The sequence below is a fragment of the Chelonoidis abingdonii genome, chromosome 3, assembly GCF_003597395.2.
Source record: "Chelonoidis abingdonii isolate Lonesome George chromosome 3, CheloAbing_2.0, whole genome shotgun sequence".
Taxonomy (NCBI): domain Eukaryota; kingdom Metazoa; phylum Chordata; order Testudines; family Testudinidae; genus Chelonoidis; species Chelonoidis abingdonii.
The window spans coordinates 137761296-137785015 of record NC_133771.1 but is presented as its reverse complement, the minus strand read 5'-3'; the positions used below and the strand labels follow the sequence as shown (position 1 = coordinate 137785015).

The following is a 23720-nucleotide window of genomic DNA, read 5'->3' as shown; positions in this document are numbered from 1 at the left end:
GCCTTGCTGCTCTGTTGTTGTCAGTGTGCCCAGTGTTGTCATAGCAATGCTTAGAACTATGCACACGTTGTCACAGTAAAATAATGAACTGAATTTTAACTTGCATTCCTTGACATTATCACAATAGTGCTCAGAGATGATACCACATGCTTTGATCAGCCAAGCCAAATCAATGAGTTCTTCCTTCTAGTTCTAAGTCCCTTTTAAACTGTGAGCTTCTATAACTACTATGAAATAGTGGCTTAAAATCTGAGAACAAACAAATTCAAAACAAACAAACTGCATTCAGATGGACCAGGAATAGAAACATAAGAGCAGCCACTGTGCCAAAATGGTTTCAGCAGCAGTAGTTTCCAGTGACTGGGTCTGTGAGCGAGTTAATGGCTTGGAGTGAGTTCGGGGTTTTATAGCTGCTGCTGCTGCTATACTCAGCTCCCACCAGTTCTGAAATATTTGTTGTTTTAGAGTTTTGTGGCTGTTCCTGAACTTCCTTGGAGTTATCATCAAACCCTGCTGAGACTTTTACTCTTTTTCCTTTAAGAATTTTTCTAAAGCTGTCTGCCAATTAAATTGAGAATTGTATAATGATTTTCTTTTTTTAAACCCTGATGTCAGTCTGTGAATTCCTGGGGTTTAAGATCATGGAGAATTATTTCTTTAAGATCAGTCCTTTAGGCTATTAACAATTTGTAATCTCATACTGATGGCCATTATGCATGACTGACTGCACTGAAGGCTAAAGCAGAAAAATGTGAAACTCTCTGAAACCGTAGCTGATAGTTTTGTTTATACAAATTGAGCTTGAAAGTACCAAGGCTTTAAGTGGAGTTTTAATTGTGGCCAATGCTACAAGACTGAAATGCTTGAAAATATCTGAGACTTGTAATTTGAGAGTACTAGATTTTTCAGAGGCAACAGAAGGAACTAACCGTAAGGAAACATAAGAAATAATGATGGCCATACTAGTTCAGACCAATGGCTCCTCTACCCAAGTATCCTGTCTTGCGGCAGTGGCTGATGCTAGATGCTTCAGAGGGAATGAACACAAAGGCTTAGAGCATGAGGTTGCATCCCTGACCATCTTGGCTAATAGTCATTGATAGACCTATCCTCCAGGAACTTTAGCTTATTCTTTTTTTAACCCAGTTATACTTTTGGCCATCACAACATGCCCTGCAACGTGTTCCACAGGCTGGCTGTGCACTGTGTGAAGAAGCACTTCCTTATGTTTGTTTTTTAACCTGCTGTTTATTAATTTCATTGGGTGAGCCCTGGTTCTTGTGCTATGTGAAAAAGTAAATAACACTTCTTTATTCATTTTCCCTATACCATTCATCACTGCTATTTGCAAAAGTTAAAGCTGCCTTATCTTGAAGCCTTTTTTTTTCCCCCCCATGGATATTTCTACATTGAAATGAGTATGCTAGGAGTATCATGGAGAATACAGATATATCAAACAGGAATTTGATTTTACCAAGTTGTGTTACAGTGAATGAAATAGCTTATACTATTGTACCTAACTCAACTTTCTGTATTTTCTTCCCAAAAGCTTTATCTGTTTTTGTAAACCAGAGGAAGAAATATATAAGTTGCTAATTCGGGCTTGATTTTCTTTCTCTTTAACTATCGTGTAATTAACAAACTTCTTGGTATGTCTAAATTCTGGAAGGGAAAATTATGTAATTTGAGTGAGAACTTAATAGTTTTTGTTCTGTAACTTGGAATTTTGCTCAATTTGATGTGTCCATTGTTACATTTTGAAAGTGTTATTGCATGTTACCTTGTAATACCAGTATTTTACTTGTTTTAACAACCATACTTAAAAGAAACACAAATTACTTCCCTTGGAAATGAGCCTTTATTTCAAAGGATCTGTTTTTTTCCAGTAGATAAATACAATATGCATACAGAGTGAAATGATTACTAAAAGCAAATGACCCATAGTGAAACTTCTTGCAGCTGCAAATAGTGTGTGAATTGCTGAAGGTACGATATATAGTGATGCATTAGAGACCTAGTTTGTTTAATGAACCAGATCCTTAGCAGTCATTTAATTGCTTCTGCAGTTGATTTTTGTTGGATGAAACAAGAGTGTTTTATTTATTTTACTGAAGCAATAATAATGGTGAAGATTGAGAAATTGGGTGAAGGGGTTATTCCATTATATTACTACCCATACAATGAAGCCTATAAATTAGTGTCTTACTATGTATTAAAAATCAGTTTGTGTTCAACTTCAGTATGGTGAGTTAGTATGGTTAACAGACATTTTGGGGGGGGGGGCAGAAAAGAAAAGTCTGATAATGTGCTTTTTGTTTCTTTGTGTTCTGTATGTCTGTTAGTAAATGGTTGATTGTCCCGTTATCGTGCAGGAGCGTTTATATCTGTAGTTTCTAGTAATGCAAATAGAGTTACTCCTGCTTGCATCAGTGGAAGAAATCTTGTATGATAAATTTTCAAAGTGCTTCATGGGAATTTAGTAGAGAGAATCTACATTATATAAAGATAGGTGAACTTCTGGTTTTTGCTCAGTCCCTGGCTTGTTTATTTCTTGGTAGCTTTTTATAGCAGTATGAAATTTATCTGTTTTGGTGATGAAAGTATCCAGGGTCAGGAGAAAAGTGTTTTACTTTGGACTTTTTTATTTTGCGCAACCAAGTAGCAATCAACTCAGAATTCACTGTGCACAAAATGTTTCTTTCTGCTCTACATCTGAAAGTTTATTAGCAACTATAATGATTTTTCTATATTCTTTAAATGGTTTACAAAAATCCTTTAGAAAAGATTGCTTCTATTGATTTTTCTCTTGAAAATTAATTCTCTGTTTGAGCCATTACTTTGGCTAGAAGTGTAGATTTTGAATGCAGCTCCATGCATCATCATTGAAAATCCCTAAAAGAACCTTTGTGTGTTAAATTTTGATGTGTGCTTTCTTTCCAAAAGTAGCCTACTTTCATATTGACTTTGACATTGTCCTAAGACTCAGCTATCCATCATATAGTGTCATAGACTTTAAGGTCAGAAGGGACCATTACGATAGTCTAGTCTGACCTCCTGCACAATGCAGGCCACAGAATCTCACCTACCCACTCCTGTATCAAACCTGTGTCTGAGCCATTGAAGTCCTCAAACCATGGTTTAAAGACTTCAAGCTGCAGAGAATCCTCCAAAACCCCCCCGAGTTTCTGCCAGTTGGCCCTGGAGGAAAATTCCTTCCCAACCCCAAATATGGTAATCAGCTAAACCCTGAGCATGTGGGCAAGACTCACCAGCCAGACTCCCAGGAAAAAATTCTCTGTAGTAACTCAGATCCCACCCCATCTAACATCCCATCATAGGCCATTGGGCATATTTACCGCTAATAGTCAAAGATCAATTAATTGCCAAAATTAGGCTATCCCATCATACCATCCCCTCCGTAAACTCTATCAAGCTTAAGTTCTGAAGCCCAGATATGTCTTTTTTTGCCCAACTGCTCCCAATTGGAAGGCCAGTTTTCAACCGTCACTTCCTTGATGGTTTAGAAAACCTTTCATCTAATTTCAAGTCTAAACTTTCCTGATAGCCAGTTTATATCATTTGTTCTTACGTCCACATTGGTATAAGCTAAATAATTCGTCTCCCTCCCTGATATTTATCCTTCTGATATATTTATATAAGAGCAATCATATCTCCCCTCACCTTCTTTTGGTTAGGCTAAACAAGCCAAGCTCTTTCAGATCTCTTTCATAGGACAAGGTTTTCATTCCTCAGGGATAATCCTAGTAGTCCTTCTCTGTATTGTTAACAGTTTTGAATTCAATCGCTTCGTAAACATGGGAGACGAAAACTTTACATGCAGTATTTCAGATGCAAGGTCTCACCAATGCCTTGTACTAATGGTACTAACACCCTTATTCTATTGGAAGATACTTCGCCTGAATGCAAGACCACATTAACTTTTTCACAAGCTATAACACATTGGCGCTCATAGTCATCCTGTGATCAACCAATACTCCGAGGTTGTTTCTCTCCTCTGTTACTTTCCAACTGATGATCCCCACTATATAACAAAATTCTTGTTGTTAATCCTAAATGCTGACCTTTCACTTTTTATATTAAATTTCAATCCTTACTATTACTCAGTTTACCAAGTCATTCAGATCTCCTGTATATATCCCGTCCTTCTGCGTCGTATTGCTATACTAACTCCAGACTTTGTGTCATCCGCAAACTTTATTACAACGACTCCCACTTTTTGTGCCAAGGTCAGTAATAAAAAGATGGTCCCAAAAATCTGATCTCTGAGAACTCCCTAGTAACCATCCGTTCCACGCCTGACAGTTTCACTTTTCAGTATGACCCACATTAGTCTCCCTTTAAACATTCCTTATCCACCTTTCAGTTTTATATGGATCCCCATTCTTTTCCAAATTAACTAATAATTCCCTGTGGGCCATATCAAATGCCTCCTGAATCAAGGTAAATTAGATCCACTGCATTTCCTTTGTCTAAAATCTGTTACTGTCTCAAGGAGGAGATCAGGTTGTTTTGGCCATGACCTAACCTTTTGTAAACCATGTTGTAGTTCTCTCAATTACCATGACCTCAATGTCCTTAACTACTTTCCTCCTTCAAAAATGTTTTCCAAACATCGCATATTACAGATGCCAAACTAACAGCCTGTAGTTACCCAGATCACTTTTTTTCCTTTTAAAAATAGAACTTGGTTAGCAATTCTCCAGTATATGGTACAACCCCAAGTTTACAGTTCATTAAAAATTCTTCCTAACAGAACTTGCAATTTCATGTGGCAATGCCTTTAATATTCTTGGATGAAGATTATCTGGTGCCCCGATTTAGTCCCATAAGCTGTTCAAGTGGTAATATCCTACCTCCATATCTCATTCCCATTTGTCATCCTCCATTCCCTAAGCTCCTCATTAGCCTCATTAAAGACTGAGGCAAAGATTTGTTTAGAAATTGGGCCATGCCTAGATTATCCTTAACCTCACTCCATCCGCAGTGTTTAGTGGCCACTTCTTCTTGTTGTTTTTATTCTTATTTATATGGCTATAAACTATTACCTTTGGTTTAATTCCTTTTGAGGTCCAACTGCTTACATGGCATTTGGCTTTCTTTCTCACTTTATCCCTACATGTTCTGACCTCAATAAGGTAGCTTTCCTTGCTGATCCCTCCCATCTTCCACTCCTTGTAGGCTTTCTGCTTTTTCTTAATCACCTCTCTGAGATGCTTGCTCATCCATCTTGGTCTACATCTTCTGCCTATGATTTTTTTCCCCTTTCTTGGGATGCAGGCTTCTGATAGTTCCTGCAACTTTTACTTGAAGTAATTCCAGGCCTCCTCCACCTTTAGAGCCACAAGTTCTTCAGTCCTATCAACTTCCCCAGCTAATTTCCTTAATTTTTTAAATTTAGCCCTTTTGAAATTAAAAACCCTAGTCACAGATCTATTTGTTAATTCAGTTCAAACTCAATGGAAGAATAATCTCATGATCACTCAAACCAAGGTTGTCCCCTACAACCATTTCTTTTATGAGGTCCTGACTACTCACCAAAACCAAGTCTAAAATGGCATCCCCTCCTGTTGGTTCAGCGACTACTTGGTGAAGAAATCCATCAGCTATCGCATCCAGGAAAATCTGAGCTCTATTATTATTACTAGCACTTGTCCTCCAGTCTATATCTGGGAGGTTAGTCTCCTATGATTACTAAATACTAATCATATCTTAAACAAAATCTCAAGATAATTTCAACTTCGGGGGGTGGGCGTGGCTTTTTTTGTCTGAATCCTTGTCTGAATACACTTAATTTAACCCAATGGATTTTATGACAATATGTATCTTTTTATATAACAGCTTGCTGTTTTCATTGATTTTTTTTAATAGCTAATGTTATATTAAATTCTGTCACAGACTTCCTAGGTATAAAGTAACTTGACAAGATATGTTCTGTATACTGTATGTTTAGGAAGCATCTTCCACTTCAAGACACTTTTGTTTTGTACTTTCTCACACCATTATTATGGTCTTTAAATATTCCCTAGTGCTTTCCTCTTTCTTCGGCTCTTTCAGTAGCTCCATCCATCAGTAGTGAAGAAACAGAAGACTGTTTTCTGTTGACCAACCCAATGCGCACACATCTTTCCTCTTCACTTAAATTCCACACTTTATTCAAGCTTAAGAGAATCTTACCCTTCCAAATTAGGGCCAAAGTTGATTTGTCATTTGGCTCTATGTAAGCAGAAAATGGATGAAGTTCTGTAAGGAAAATTTCAAAGTGCAGGGCCAGAAGTACATCCTACTGAAGATATGATCCATTTCTCAGTGGGTGACAAATCAGCAGATCAGACTATCTAAGATGACTATCACCTTGGTATGTATAAGCACCAACATCTCTGTATGTTCACACAGTTTTCCGTGACTTTGGAATTTGAGTCACACTCAGGGCATAACCTCAAGGAAAATGGGCACGCTGTGTTCACTGACTCCTTGTGTACATATTGTCCCACATAAAAGAGGAATCACTGCATGCTACTGTGCTGCAAGCTGGAATATGGGGGCCCATTACAGAATGTGTTATGGCTGCCTGTGTCTCTTCCCCAGCTAGCTTGTTGGCTGAAACAGGAGGCTGTCTTAAGAACCTTGCTCGGTCTGTTTGGAGCACTGTGGGAGAGTGTGATAGACAAGGTCTTTAACCTCTGAAGAAAGTGATATGATATTCCAAAGGAATCTCTCTAGCACTAAGATCTATCACACAAAAAATGTAGCTGCCCCCAGTACCAGATAAGTGGACAGGAGGAGGAGGAATCTGTGGATGTGCCTGCCTGCTCCAGTGTTCCCTCATCCTCTCCTTCCCCCTAGTAATCTCACTCAGATACTAAGAATACACTATTTCTGACCCTGAAAGATATTTTTAGTTCATATCAATTAGAATTTGTCTTTGTTGTTGTGGAGTCAGAGTGAAACCAAGGTTAGCAAACTTGTTACCCAAAAGAAGGATTATTCATCAGTTGAAGATGGCACACTTGGGAAGTAACCCTGCTGTTTGTCAAAACTCCAAACCTTATATTTTGACATTAAAAAGAATGCTTGGGTCTCAGAAAGCTGTAATGTGCTTGCTTTCCTTTGTTTGATATTTTCTGATCATTGCATTCTTAATGTCTTGTAGCAAGCTTTTTTTCCAAAACGTATTGCTCCCAGAATTTCAGAGTTATTCTCAGGAGACAGCAAGAAAATTTGTGTTTCTTTGCACTGTCAATGATATGGAACTCAGTTATATTTTCATTTAACCCTAAAGTTGAATGTGTCCTCATTTTTCTTCCAGTTTCTATCCAGCACTGTAATTACAAGCTGCATAAGCACGTATGTACATTTATTATTGAGGAGAGAAAATAGCCAAAAACTCGTATGTAATTGATCTGTCAACCTTATCTAAATTTTTTAAGCATTTTCTTTTGGTAAGTCTGATGATGATCTCAAATTATGCCCTCCACTAGAAGTTTTGTACAAATCAGTTTAATTGATCTGATATGCCAGCAGAAGTAAAATGTAATTAATAATGATGATTGAATTACATGCTCATATGAGAGCAGATTTTTATAGCTGACTTTGCATTTCAGACGTGATTGGTATTGAATTATTTGTGAAAAATGGCTTCAACTACTAGTTCTATATGAATGATTCCTAAATCTCTCTGACCTGTCTTCCTCCTCCAAATCTTGCATCTCCAGATGTCTTTGAAATCATTTGCATGTTCCATCGTCATTTTAAACTTCTAGCACTAGATATCTTCTCTTTCATCCTGATATCACTATCATAAGCATCTTTCCCAATTCTGAACCTTAGCGTCCAAAATGTGGGTGCCTAGCATGAACCTCCAAGCTTAATTACCAGCTTGGATCTTATCTCGCTGCCACCAGACAGGAATTATAGTGCCTGCCTCGCTCTGGTCCCCCAAACTTTCCCTGGAGGACCGCCAGACTCAGGACTCGTTGAGTCTCACTAACAAAGGGAAATAACCACTATTTCCTTTCCCCCTCTCTCTCCCTACCCAGACTTTCTCTCTGGGCTAACCTGGGAGTTAGCTGATGCAATCTCTTTACGTCACAATACCAAGAAGCATGTCTCCTCTATTCCACAAAGAGACAAACCCAATTCAAGTGAAACAGAAAAATTCTATCTCTCCTCCGTCTCACCAATTCCCTGGTGCTCTGCAGAGTTTTACCTCGTAGATCTAACACAAAGGGAATTCCTCCCTTCGTTCCTTAGCCTTACCCAGAGAGAAAACTCAAACAAGTCTTAAAAGAAAGCTTTATATAAAAAAAGAAAAAGACATAAGAATATAATAACTCGCATCAAGTTGACAAATACAGGGCTATTGCTTATAAGAAAATATGAATAAACAGTCTGCATTCAAAAATTATGAATCCAATTTGAAACATTCCAGGCAAGCTACACACGTAAATACAACCAAACAACATAAAAGCCTATATTATTGTTCTACCTGTACTTACAATTTGGAACAGCCTCATTAACATACCTCTCTTAGCTCCTCCAGTTCCACCACTCTGGCCTCCAAAGTCCGTACGTGGTCTCTTGAGGGCCAGGAGCTCCTTGCACTGACTGCACACATACGACACCTGCCCACAAGGCAGGTAATCATACATGCTACACTCAGTGCAATAAACTGGATAGCCCCCACTCTGCTGCTGGGCTTCTGCCTGCATTGTCTCCTAGTTAAATGAAAGGGTGGTTTAAAGAAAGGGGTTTTGGAATATGGTTTGGATTATAGGTTTTAAGTGGCCTACAGGGGAACAGGTAGGACCAACAAAGGACCCCCCCCTTCCCTTCCCACTCCCCAGGATTTTTCCTTCCTTCTGATCCTTTACCTTCCGCATAAACATTGTATCATGTCATCTTTTGTGTGTGGTTGTCTTTTTGTATTCTTTAGGACTTGGAAATGTGTCTTGTTCTGGTTCTGTGGTCCTGTTCTCATTAGCACAAACTGCAGGTTTGATCCTGCTTCAGTGATCACACAGGTGTGCCAATCAGGTTGTAGTTTTTTGTTTTTTGATGTCCTGGTCATCCGCTTTATCCAGTGCATGTACTGTTTCACCATCCTTCATGTCTCTCACATACAGCATTGCATCTCCAATGGCATTTAAGAAGCTTCCAACTTGCTTGTGGGCTCAGCAGCCCAAAGCTTTCCTTTTAAACTAAAAATGAAGATCTTACTTGATAAGAGCACATTGTCAACTTCAGCTCTTCACATCTCACGCCATGAGTGCTTACCACTTGTACTGATAGAACTGGTAGTGCTGGAGGCAGCTTCATTATCAGAGGTCACTAGCAACATCACTGTACATTTATGATGCTATACATTACTTTAACTAATATTTTCATCAGTTTGTTGATTTTTTGACAGTATGTGGTTAATGTTAGTAGATTTCTGGAGGGTTGTGGGGGCTAAGTTATAATAACATGGGTTGACCTTCATTGTTTGGCCAATATTGTCCAGGTAGAATCTCTAGGCTTGATATAAAGCCCATTGAAGTCAGCGGGAGTATTTGCATTTACTTCAATGGGCTTTGAACTATGACCTCTGAGGAAGATGTTTGCATGCTTTCTGTGGCCCTGCTTGAAATTGGATAAAACATGCATGCTCATCAATAAAATCTGGAAGCTATTTCTGACCATGTCTATGCCTGCTCGTTATTTACTGGAATTTGTTTGGCTGTCTGGCCAAAACACAATGGTTTCTCTGAATCAAAAGGATAGTCTATGGTGAAGGCACTTGACCGGGATTTGGAGGATACAGGTGCAGTCCCAGTTCTACCGTGATCTTCCTGTGTAACCTTGAGAATGTCCATTAGTGTCTTCATTTTTCATTTTCCCACCTGTAAAATTTGAATAATGCTTCCTTTCACCATTCTGCAAGTTCCATCAAGTGCATGGTTGCCTCCATATATGTTCCTTCAGATATTTTTGTGGACATACTCACTTGCTAAGGTGGAAAAACTTCATGAACCCAGTTTTACAGTTAATAAAAGAAGATGAGGAATTTGACTGGAAACACAAACAAATGAAGCAGAACAAGGAGGCAAGAGTCAAACTATAGATCAGCTGAAACTGCTGGCATATCCATTTGGTTCTGAGAATTTAAGGAGCTGGAAATTGAGCATTTTGAGTATGATACAACAGTTGTATTTTCATAAGATTTAGTTGTAGAGCCCAATTTAATTGTGATCCAAAGTACAACAGCCATGCTGAGTAAGTCTCATTATGATGGTGGAATATAATTGAAAAAGACAAGGCTTTCATGTAGTTATCAAGGCAGCAGATTCTTAATCATAATATATAAAAGCTTTTTACAGGGGGGAGGGATAGCTCAGTGGTTTGAGCATTGGCCTGCTAAACCCAAGGTTGTGAGTTCAATCCTTGAGGGGGCCATTTAGGGATTGGTCCTGCTTTGAGCAGGGGGTTGGACTAGATGATCTTCTGAGGTCCCTTCCAACCCTAATAATTTGTGAAAAAAATAATAATAATTTGTGATTTAACTTCTAAGTACCATGTTAGCCTAATGTAGCTCCTTCAAGGCGCATCTTAGAAGCCCTTCATGTAGGAGCTTGAAAGGTTTCAGAGCTTCATGGTTTTTAAAGCTGATAATGTATTGTTGCAGACTGCTTCATAAGTGTATTAAACTAAAATGTTTGCAATAATATTTTAACACTGCAGATGACCACGGCTGCTGCTTTTTATGTGCTAAGATGCGGTAATCAGCACTGTCCGGTGACTTGAAGTATTAGCTGTTCCAGTTAGGCCTGTAGGTGGTACTTTTATAAACTTAAAATTGCTATAGGTTAACACATGTTTTCTAAACAGAGGATCCTTAAATATTGAGTCCATCTATTTAGCTCAGAGGCCTGAGTACTAACCTACATGCCATTATGGAGGGGAAGAAATGTTCTGGCTTCTGATGTGTGTATCTAGAAACTGACTCTGTCATCTGTATTTTCCCTTCTGATCGTATTTACTATCTAACTTTTTGAATCAGGGATCTTCTTTTAGTCTGTTTGTCAAAGCAATATGTTGGATGATATGGGGGAAAACTCTCCAGCAATTCCCTACTTCTATTTTACATCATTTAAATATCTTCATAGGAGCATAAGGCTTAGCTTTGGTCTTTGCATTTAAAAAGTAGGTGCAAACACTTTTGTTAAATACAAATGTCCACATATACTTTTCAAATAATGCAATAACATGTAGCAAACAAAGACTCATTAGCAACCCAGCTAAATGTTTAATAGTATATTATGTACGATTTCAGCAATTAGCCAGGATAATTTTCTAGATCCAAAATAGCAGTGTCAGTATTCAGCTGGAAACATACTAGTAGTTTATTTCACATGTCCCCAGTACATGGAGTAAATGCAGTTATGACCTTTATATTTCTGTAAACTGCAGTACTCATTCTCTGTATGGTTGTTGTGAAGCAGTAAAGTATACCATTCAATCTGAATACACCAAACAACGTATTTTCTTTTTGTGATTTCAAGGAGGATAATGTTAAAAAATATTGTGATATAAGCAATGTATTTACCTGTTTTTAAGTGACTGGGACAGTATTGGATAACTCCATTGCTTTGTATCATTTTGTATGTGAAGTCCAGTGTGTCCTTATTCAACTTATGAAAGTTGCTTGATTAGATCTGAAAGTGATTTGAAACAGGGTTGTTTACAAACCTCTGTTACAGGAACAATGTCTTGAATCACATAGTCATTGGTTAGTTGAAGGGACATATACTTCAGCTGAGGCAAGTAGCTACAAATCGGTACAAAACTTATAAGTATTAATGTTAGCTGAGAAAGTGGTAATTTGGTGATATAGCACGTTTTTAGATATGTGGCAAACCAGATAATCATAATGGTCCTTCTTCACTTAAAATCTGTGAAAATGTGGTTATAGCAGCTAAATTTAAAATACTTTTTTGGGTTTAAGGATCTGGAGAATGACTTGTACATATTGTAGAAAGACCTTGTTCAAGTTACCAAACAAAGTAGTAAAATCAATATCTGGAATTTGTAAGTGATGTTTTCAGCTTAAAGCAAAAACTTCTCACACTCAGGATTCATGGGAGTGAGGGTGAGGGAAGGATTCAGGATCTTAGGGAATCAAATTAGGGGTAATTTAGATAACAGTTCACATAACCAAAGTTCCTAATCCAATAATGACAATCCATATTGATAATTATATCCCAAAAATTATATTAAAAAGGGTTGGCAGAAAAACCCTTCCGATTTCTAGCTTACGGAACTTTTTCCATAAGTGCAGATTTGTGTAACTTGGGTTTGTGTAACCCGGGGAGTGTCTGTAATTTAATTTTTAGTTAATTCACTCACTCATTGACAGACAGGGAAAAGGATAAGTCTCTTTAGCAGCACTAGTAGTACACCCTTGTAAAAGGCTGCAGCAATTCTGAGTTCGCTCACACAGTCTGAAGAAATCTTACTGTTAGACCTTAAGTTTTTATTCTCACTTCCATCTGTTCTATCTTTTTCTGAAACAGCCTTGATGTCTGGCCAATTCTTCAATATTAATAACTCATAACTTTGGGGCATTAGTTACTGTATTGGCCAAAAATGAATGTTGTGAGTAAAAAATTGCCGAGTCCAGATCTCGACATTCAAATGACAGTTTACTTGGTGGTCTTTGTGATGCTTTATCAGAATTATGGGCTTCTGGGTTCATTGCTTCTACTACTTCATAGGCTGACAGTAGTAATATTCATACAGTTCAAGGAAGGAGGAAAGTAATGCCAGGCAAACTTGCAAAGGATGAAAGGTCAACAGATCCCCCAAAATTGTTGAATGTGAGGCTTTCAATCCCCAGTTAGACACAATATTAACACAGTTTGATGATAGGATGTATAAATAGGATGCAGTCATAAAAAAGGCTGCTTTTTTGACAGACAAGAAACTGAAGAGTCTCAACATCGAAGACCTAAAGAGGCATGCTTGAAGTTTAGCAAGCCAGCTAACCCTGGGTATTTAAACAGAATACTGAGAATGAGATGGAGTTCTTTGCCACTTTTTGTGAGTGAATCTTTAAGGATGACTTGTAAACAAAGGCGCCCATTGATCTCCTTAGCTATATAGACAAAAAGTCTTTAGATGAGTTTCCCTAGCACAGAAACAGCTCTGCATAGTTTTTGCTATCTTCCTGTAACCATAGTGGCTAATGAAAGAAGTTTCAGCAGGTGAAATTAATCAAGACCTCGCTAAGCATGTCCATAGGGCAGGAAAGGGTTAAATGATCTGTTAGTTATTTTTATAGAGAGCTTGGAAGCAAGGCGGGTAGACTGGGATGAGCTAATTAATGAGAATGCATCAGAGGAGGCTAGAAAGGTCCATTTGTAAAAGTAGTTGACAGTGATAGTGGGTTATTTATTATTATTTACATGGGGGAGGGGGGACACAGCGGAGGCTGATTTGAATCTTCCAGCCAGGCGCAGAACGTCCCTGGCACAGCATTGAGAAATGCCAAAATTCAGAAATCCTGGGATGTATTTCAGCATACTCAAAAGGTTACAGACCCTTCTGCTCCAGCTGTCCTTCCAGCCTGTCCTTGTCTCCTCCTCTTCCACCCCTCTACATGCCCTCTCTCTCTATAGACTCTGGTTGCTCAATCCTTGGCATTCTAATCAAGGTACTTCCTCCTCACTGCCTCAGAACCAGCAGTCGGGAGTATTGAGATCACAGGAGAGACATTTCCCCTGCTCTCAGTTCCAGTGCCACAGCAGTTGGGGACCAGCAATTGCAGGGACAGTGCTGTTCAGCCCCTGCAATCCTGGTTTGGAAAATGCTCAGTGAAGATGGACTATCCAGAGAATGTAGTTGCTACTGCTGTACCATAATTTATTTTTCAACAAACTTGGATAAAGTAGTTAGCATCTGATAATATTTTTTTCATTTTATATACTTGCTGCAACACTGAAAATGAACATAGTATATATTTCTTATTGTTAGTGTTTGATCCAGCAAATGCTGGAGCACCTGAGTACCTTTACACAGTGAGCAGTCCTATTAAATTGTATGCATAACGTACTTGTACAAAGTTGATCAGGTGCTTAGGTGTTTGCAGGATTGAGACCGAGAACGTTTTTGTGTAAATTCTTAGATTTCCCTAAAAAATGTGTTTTGCTTTAGTCAGCAATGATGAATATACATGTCCTTTTCAAGAAACAAGAAAGCCTTTCTTAGGTTAAATAACTCATGTGATGAAGTAGTAAACTTGACTTATTTTAGCTGCACACTTCTGAGGCCTATATGTGTGTTTCTCTGTTTATTTAATCTGTAGTATGAGTAGAAATGAGTTTAGTACGCTCTGCCTGGCATACACAGAGAAGTAATCAGTCATGCCAGATACTACATAAAAGTATATAAGGTTGCAGGAAAAACTATACATTAAATATTTTTCAACTTGTAGTGTGATGCATACACAGAAGGGAATAGAGTTAAGACTGCATTTACAACCTTAATGTTGGCATTTCCTGACTTCTGAGTGCTTAACAGTGCAGTCTTAATAGTTTTCAGATTTTATTTTGTATAATGCAGAATTTAAGACATGGATTAACTTTTAGTATTGTATATTGCTCTTTCACTTTGAAAGACAGACATCTGAAACACTGGTTTCTACATAGTAGTGAATAGTTTAAATTATTTTTTTTGCCAGATAAGTGGTTTGTTTTTTGAAGTGTGTAAAAGACAATGCTATATGGGGATATTTGAGCATTTGTAAGAAAAATATACCCATATCTTTTATGGTAGAAAGATTTTTTTTTTTTCCCCTCCAATAAGATTTATTGGCATTGTTATTTGTCCTGCAGGGGTTGTTCAGAACTATGCCGAATCCCCATGGTGGAATATAAACTCGACAGCGAAGGCACCCCATGTGAGTATAAAACTCCTTTCAGAAGGAATACTACTTGGCATCGGGTGCCGACTCCTGCTGGGCAGCCTCTTTCTCGTGCATCTCCAATCCTAGGAACATCTGACAGACTGCAATGCCAGCAGCTTCTTCAGCAGGCTCAGACAGCCATCCCTCGCAGCACTTCCTTTGATAGAAAGCTGCCAGATGGTGCAAGGTAATACTCTCCATTTAATTCTTATCATTTTCCTAAATGCTTCACTTGTAAACCTCTGTTTTTAGGCCTTGGTATGAAGTTATTTTTAAAGCCTTTTTTGATCATTCATACATTACTCCGTTGGGTTTTAACAGGATTTAAGTTTGAGATTAAGTGCCAAAGTGAACCCAGTGAACCACAGTTCATCCTAGTTGAAACAAATGACATCTGGGTTTAGTGATAAGTGATAGTGTGCAGTAGTACTACTCATAACTAGAGATGGGCAGAATTTTGTGGACTAATAGTTTATTCACTAAACAATGCAGTTTCTGGTAGACCAAAGCTATCCATGAATTCAGCTATCCCATTCAAATTAAGTTGAATTTGGTGAATAGTTTTGTGTCACCCCCTCCCCCCATAAAATAAATAAATAAATAAAGCAAAATGTTTTGTTTGACATTTTCAAAACATTTGGACTTTTCATTTTGAAATAATCTTTTGTTTCAACATTTTGCTAGATTTATTTTAGAAAACAAAAAGATGTAAAAACCAGCTGAAAATGAAACAAAAAAAAATTGTTTCTGGTCAAAAAAAAAACATTTTTTCACTTCAGCAAGAAAAACCTCCTTTTCAGGTTGGCACCTCTCCCCAGAAATGTTTTAGATTTTTCAAACTGAAAAATGAGTGATTCACTCATTACTATTCATAACTTCACCCCATGAGGACTGCCAACCATCCCCTTCAACCCCAAATCAAATGAAACAGAAGCTGACTGGCTACTTTACTCTAAGCTGAGGCACAATCAGTGACGTTATGGAAACCTGTTTAGATGAGTGATAAGCATAAATAAAAACAAACCTGTCTCTTGCAAAATGAATGATTTAAACTCATTATTGTAGTATGGACACAGTTTCAAAGGATTCTTTAATTCATTACCTGTCCTTATGCTTTGCTTTTTTTCACTGTTTATTAAACAAAAGAGAACTTGTGATATAAAAATATCAAATCTCTTACATTATGGTGAGGTATTTTAAAGGTAATTATAAATCATTTTACTTATACTTCTTGAAAAGGGGTACAAATCTTTTTTTTTAAAAAACTATGTAAATGCATTTAACTCTTTACATTATTTGTTGAGAATTAAACACATTTGCTTCTTAAACAGAATTCTTTCCCCATTAATTTCTTCTTCGTTTGGAATTTTCCCTCCTTTATGCCCTTTCCCCTTAAACCATACAGTTTCTCTAACCTCCAAGCAAAACAGGAGATTTCAGTCATAAGATCTAATTTGTATAAAAATCTAAAATTTGTCATGTATTGGTTTTGAAAATTTCTGCCCCTGCCCCCCAAAGCACAAATTATTACTGTATTTAAGGAGAAATAATTGACAGTATTTTTACATTTTGTTTAAAACACACACAGTTAGACTATTAGTCATAGTAATGCACATTTTAAAACTTGTCCTTAGGGAAAGAAGGTTCTGAGTTTATGGTTTGAATATTTTACATCTTATTTCAAAAATGCATTTTATCTAACCACACTTAATGTTAGATGATTTAAGATCACCTTGCTTGCCCCATTCTTGTGTTCCTTGTTAAAGTCCAATGTTAAAAGGGCAGTTGTGCTGAATATCTAATTTTCTGGATTTGTGAAGATCTGTTAGGAAACAGTACTTATTTTATTAATTGTTGAATAAATATTTGCTATTAATTTCCACAGCACATTACAAACATAAGCATTCATAACTAAGTGAAGCACATGCAGGACTGAGGCCTTAAATATAGTGAGCCATTGCTTGCCCTGAAAAGCTTACTATATAATAGAAATAGGACAAGTTTAACAAAGACAAAACATTGGATAGCAGTTCAGGAGAGACAGAGTAGGGAGATGAACGATAACAACAAGGGAAAACAATTTGCTTGCGGAGGTGAGGTTTTAAAAAGGGATATAGAGAAGAGAGATGGTGCCTAATGGATGAGGACTCTTCCAGACATGAGAAGCAGCCTGGAAGAATCCATGAAGTAGGGAGGTGGGAAGATGAATAAAAAAGAGTTTGGAACTAGCCTATGGACTTAGATACTGAGTAGTGAAAAATCGGAGAGGTATTATATAGGACTTTGTCCATGAGGGTGAGAAACTCAGATTTACTGTGGTCAGACTACGAAGCCAACAGAAAGTTTCTAGGACATAGGTGATTACTTTAGAAGCAGCATTTCAGACAGTTTGGAGAGAAGTTGAGGCTAGGAAGGGCAGTGAGATGAGACAGGAAGTTTACAGTAATATGGGAGATAACAAGGTTAAGAAATGCGAATTATATAACACCAGGGACAAGGAGAAGGGTGAATTTTAGAGATTAAAAAGGAAGAAATGACCGAAGTTAGAAACTAGGTATGTGAAGGAAATGGGAAAGGAGAGAAGGATGAGGAATCAAGATTATGGAGTTGGGAGACACAAGATAGTGGAGTTGTAAATTGGCAATGAGAAGCAAGGTGCATCTGACGAAGTGGGTATTCACCCACAAAAGCTCATGCTCCAAAACGTGTGTTAGTCTATAAGGTGCCACAGGACTCTTTGCTGCTTTTACAGATCCAGACTAACACGGCTACGCCTCTGATACTTGATAAGGTGAAACAGAACGATTTAAGGAAGAATTTTGAGATTATATTTCAAATAGTTGGAAATACAAGAATTTTTGTCAGAGAGACCGTTAACAATGTGAGACATGATGATCTTTAAAAATATAATAATAAAATTTCCCTTTAAAATTCTTTCATATTACCCACATAATGTATATGAAGGATGACCTAGTTCTCACTCAGTTGGCTGAAGGTACTGATGATATGCATTCCAGAGTGTAATCAAAGCCCTTATCCTTTCTGGTATATCATAGTAGTTTAGCAATTGTTTCTGGGTGGAAAGGCACTTGTTTTCATTGTGGGAGTTTCCCATATTCAAAACTAAGTGAAGTCCTGCTTTGCTTACTCATGCAAGTAGATCTATTTGTTTGAATGAGGCTACTTGTATCAGTAAGGAGAGTGGGATTTGGCCATTAGTCTGTTAAAACCTAGTCTGTCCTCTGCTTTTATGTTTCATGGTATCTTTTTAAGATTTACATATGGAAATATCCTGCCAATAACAAACTGGGAAATATTATTTTCTTAAATTCTTAAATGACATGAATTGTAGGAAATAAGTCTAACTGTAAAATCCCAATAGGAATATACTTGACGTATTCAAACTGCAATCTGTATGCCTCATTTTTAATTGTAAAAATGAATTTATTTGTAAAATAAATAAATAACAGTCCAGTTAAAGATGTTGAAACTCCACAAATACCTCAGTGCACTGTTAATGATTCTAGTCAACATTACAGAAGTTCACCGAGCAACCAGTCCTCCTCCAGTGACCCAGGACCCAGCGGGAGTAGCCAGTGGAGACAGCAAGTGGGATATGACGGGTACTGGTGATTTTATATCTCACTGCAACTCCCATAAATAATTCTTTATGAAACAGAGTTTATGTACAAGCTAAATATTAAATAGTCCCATTTGCAATGGAAATGTAGTTTAAATAGAGGGCATCACAGCCCTAGTCTGATCTGAGATACCTCAGTGTAAATCAGTGGTGGTTATCCAGATTTGCACCACTGTAATTGAGTTCAGGATTTGGTCCTCAAACTAGTATGGAAAACTTGTGAATTTCTACCCACAAATTGAGATCCTTGCAAATTAATGAGGATCAGGAGAAATGCTTGTGATAAGATACTTCCCTAAGTAAACAGAAAGCAGAGAGTTACAGATCTCTCATGCAATCTGTATGCAAATACAGTTTGGGAACCAAACTGGTAAGTGCTTTAGCGTTGGATTAGGACAGCCTAAGTGCAGGAACCAGATTGTGACTCAGTTCCGGTCTCGTTTCTACTTCCCCTTTGCTTTAGTGGGGGTAATATTCTGTGCCAGTCCTTTTGCTGGTGCAAATTATTTCTCCCTCTGTGTTTGCTCCAGTGACATCTACTTCCTGTCCACTTGCATGGGGGGCTGAGTAGTATCCCAGCGGCAGCTGGTCTCTTTCCCCGGGCGGCTCCAGCAATATGGGTAGTTGTTTCACATGAGTGTAATGGGGCTTGTTACCTCCCCTTACTTCCCTGCAGAGAAGGATTCACAATTGAGCTGTTAGTGAATAGGAACCCCTTCACAAAAATATGTTAAATGTTTAGGGTCACCAAAAAGTTAACTAACTCAGTTCTGTTACATATTTTCTATGTGAGATCTGTTCTTCATTACCGTGAATGTAGCTCTTTGGTTGCATGTATCTACTGCTTGGTAACATTTTTGCTGTTAAATATTGAGATACAGAAATACATAAGCTGCCTAATTTAAAAACACTTGAGACCTGCTACTCAGAGTTAATTACATTTTTTTTTATAATAAAATATGGACACTGAAATAATTTTCTTGTCTGTTATCAGCAGAATATTGCCTTGACATATTTGATTATGTGTAAAATATCCCATGTAGCAGATATGTGTAGTGGCTTGGAACCTGCTCAAGGAATTTCAGATTAAGAGGGCCTGACATCTGTGAAAGAGGAAATATTTCAAGTAATGGATTTAGTACTAAAGTGTGTAGAGGCATCAATTCCAATTTTGAATATACGGCAAACTTTCATACCTCTGTTCCGTAGATGCAAACTATGTCGTCCACCCATTTCATTAGTAGAATCCTGCATTTGCACATACAGTCAAATATTTGTGTGCATGGAAGTGGGAACTGGTCCATGGGACAGCTAGTTGATGCATTTTCATGGTCCATCCATTGTGTGAGGCTTTGAATGTTTGGCCTCAAAAATGTAGGGGTTTTTAATCTAGCATTGTTGTTTGTTTATAATTAATCCTAAATAGTGTTCTGTCAAGAAACTTACACTTAGATATTTTTACTTAGAATAACAAGTTTCCCAATGCTATTTGCTTGCTGGGTGGTGATGATTGTTTACAGTTAATGACCTACAAAGATTTTTACCTTGGAAAGTTCCTTGTGGGATATTCAGTTTTGTAGTTAAGAAAGAAACAACTTGATTGTCTGCTTATGTTACAAGGTGCCAATCCCCTTTACTTCATGAACACCAAGGTTCAGGTCCACTGGAGTGTGAAGGAGGCAGAGAACGAGAGGAAACTGTGGAAGGATCCAGATTTGCTGGTAATAATAATACCATATATTAAAAGTTAATAATCTTTCTAGGATATACAAGTAAAGTTAACTATTGGTTCTGATGATAATCCTAATTTCCATTTATATAGAGCCTTTCATCCCAAAGGATCCTAAAATGCTTCAAAACTAATGCAGCATCAGTGAAATGCAGCCACCTCTGAGGTAGTAAGAGGAAACTAAACACGCAGTATAACAGTCAGAATAGGATAGATTTTGGCCAAAGAACACTTGAGGCAAATTCTTACTCTTTTATAGGAAGTGCCATGGAATATTTAAAGTAGGCTCAGAACGAACACGTTGATTTCTACGGTCTCATTCAAAAGCCTCTCACAGAGTGGACTGCATAGAACCCTATTTAATTATTGTGGAACAACAAAAGGGTTAGGAAAGTCTGCCAAGGTTTGAACGTGTGATTCCACAGGGTTTAGTTGTCTCAAACTTGATGCTTAAAGCACTGAGCTCTGTGCTTTTTTCTTTGTACAATATGTTCATCCTTTTAGAAATGAGAAATTAAAACACAATTATTTATGGCAGAAACGAAGTGGCATGCGCCATCCACCAAAGTCCTGAGTTCCTACAAAGACCGGGCTTTACCAAAAGAAGGCAATGTCAAGGATTCGCCAAGCAAACTTTCTCATGTAAGTCTTTTCAAACTTCTCTTCTACTGTTAAAAACTTGGGTCTGAAAAGACACTTGCAAGAATCTTAAATGTTTAAAATACATTTTAGTAATTCCTGAAGTACAGTTTGGTGTTTGAGAGGCTAATAGTATTGTGAATAGCTATGCAAGAGTCTCTGATTCAGGACTGGATTCAGTATTCTCAAACTAAGTACATTAAAAAGGTCATGTTCTGGTTTCTGGGACATTGCAGGGATAAAATCCTTACTAAAGTAAACATCACTCTGGGGTCTAATAAGAGCTTTATTTATATTGGTTTGCTCAGTCTTAGGAGCACCTCTCATTGTACACATTACATTAATGCATGCAATTTCTTGACATGTTGTATGGGATACATATGTACTATAATTATCAGCAATCAGCTTTCTTCTTATTTGGGCAAAGGTTCTACCTCTAAAGACTGTATCTAGTTAAATGTTGTTATCTTTTTGTGTCTTTTTAATTGTGGGTGTGAAAGTGGTGGTCTGTTTTTTTGTTTGTTTTTTAATGATTTCCAGCTCGATTGAAATGTCAGAACTGGCAAATAAGGGCTGCCTATCAATATTGTGCTAACTTCATTAGGATTAGAAGTTAAAAGTTATTAAACAGATTTAATTTCTAAGTATGATACCAATTCTGTGGCTCCCTTAAGAAAAGACACATAGAAGTTGAAGTGCTGGATCAGATAATTGGTCCCCCTTGTTCAGTATCTTGCATTTAATAGTGGCCAGTGTCTTATGATTTAGGAAAAGGAAAAAAAACACTAGTAAAGTGCCATGCTCCCTTAATACCATCTTGTATGTTTGTAATACAAAAGTCTTGCTAGATGTACCAGGAAACTATATGATACTATTTGTAAAATAATTTCAATACAGTTATAGGGCCAGATTCTCAGCTGGAGTAAATTGGCTTTCTGATTTATACAGGCTGTGAATCTGGTCTATGATGTTTGAAAAAAGACCCTCGTAATGCTGTAGTGTACAGTACTATACAATCTGACATGTGGAGGAAATTACTTCCTGATGTTTTCAGGCAAGGAGAAGTTGTCCAGAAGTTTGAGGATTGAATCACTGTGTAGAATGAATAACATTAAACCCAGTACCAATACCTGAGATACTGTTCTATTCACTGAACTTCATACATTTATTATGTCTTGGTTATATATATTTGAATGCAGCACAGCATTACTCTATCCTTGAATTACTCAACCAGTCACTTAATACAAAACTGAGAGAGGCCTATCCAAAGCATAAGAACATAAAAACAGTCATATTGAGTCAGATCAATGGTTTGTCTAGCTCAGTATCCTGTCTCTGACAGTGGCCAGTGTCAGGTGCTTCAGAGGAAATGTGCAGAACTGGCAATCAAGTGATCCATCCACTGTTGTCCACTCCCAGCTTCTGGAACACAGAGGCTAGGGACACTCAGAGTATGGTTGCATCCCTGCTTATCCTTAATAGCCACTGATCAACCTATCCTCCATGAACTTATCTATTTTTTATTAACCCTGTTATAGTTTTGACCTTCACAGCATCCTCTGGCAAAGAGTTTCGCAGATTGACTGACAGCGTTGTGTGAAGAAATACTTCCTTTTGTTTGTTTTAAACCTGCTGCCTGTTAATTTCATTGGGTGATCTCTAGTTCTTGTATTATGTGAAGAAGTAAATAACATTTCCTTATTCACTTTCTCCACGCCAGTCAAGATTTAATAGACCTCTATCATATCTCCTCTCAGTCACCTCCTTTCCAAACTGAAAAGTCTCAGTCTTTTTAATTTCTTTTTATATGGACGCTGTTCCATACCTTGGTCACTTTTGTTGCCCAGTTCCTTGGATTGTCCTTTGCTGGAGATGAGCACTAAATGAACAACTTTACATTCTTCAGGAACAAATGTTGCTGTTTAGGATATTATGCATATCCACCTCAGTATCTTTGCACTTCAGAAATCTTGGTTGAATATCATCTTGTCCTGGTGATTTACTATACTTGAGTTCTAATTGCTCAATGACATGTTTAGAGATTGGTCTCTGTTAAGGTCACATTGAGATTCCCTATGAAGAGTGGCCTTGACACATGGAAATACACGACTCTGAGCTGTAGTTGAAGTTTGCTTGGTATAGCTCAAGAGGAGAGCATGCAAAGGTGCCAGCTGTTTTCCAGCTCACCCCAATTCTCTGTGCCAGTTCCAGTGCCAAGCAGGTACTTATTATAAACTAGAGCAGCCTGAAGGAAGCTTTTGCTGGGACTGATACTTACATCTCTTCTTCCTGGTTTTTTTTTCTTCCTGAAGGCTTCCTTCCTTCCTAATGGTTTCTTTCCTCTTTGATGCCATGTTGCATTTGTAGTCCAAACTAAAGCACCTCTGCACTAGACAACTCTCTAGCAAATCCTAGCGCATCCGATCTCTAGAAACATGTTCATTTGCATTTCCAGCATCTAGTTCCCTAATAGTGAAGTTGAAAACCATCTCCAAAAGGTTAGTAATGCACTTAAACCCCCTCTTTTTGTAGCAACTTTTCAAACAGACCCTGAGACTTTTTAATTCTCAATGTGCAGTTAGGTGAGGCAGCCTTTTGAAAAGGGCTACCTCTTACAGCTTGGTGTATAAGAAATTATTATCCTCATATACATCTGCTGGAAGGGGAATCTAATTAAAGATAGTAGTCTACCCTCCCACTTCACTTCTTACCTAAGCTTCATCTGGCTTGGTCCTGGCTGTCTTGCCTCACAG

At 37.7% G+C, this 23720-nt stretch overlaps 1 protein-coding gene across 8 annotated transcripts in view; it reads left to right on the top strand.

The window, feature by feature from the left end:
* Window positions 1-23720, top strand: part of SIPA1L2 (signal induced proliferation associated 1 like 2) — a 277958-nt gene that overhangs the window by 201330 nt on the left and 52908 nt on the right. For all 8 annotated transcript variants that reach the window (XM_075064154.1, XM_075064151.1, XM_075064152.1 and 5 more), the window contains 4 exons: window positions 14889-15146; window positions 18499-18582; window positions 20220-20320; window positions 20867-20970. In XM_075064154.1, coding sequence (XP_074920255.1) covers window positions 14889-15146; window positions 18499-18582; window positions 20220-20320; window positions 20867-20970 — 547 coding nt within the window. The remainder of the gene's footprint in view (window positions 1-14888; window positions 15147-18498; window positions 18583-20219; window positions 20321-20866; window positions 20971-23720) is intronic.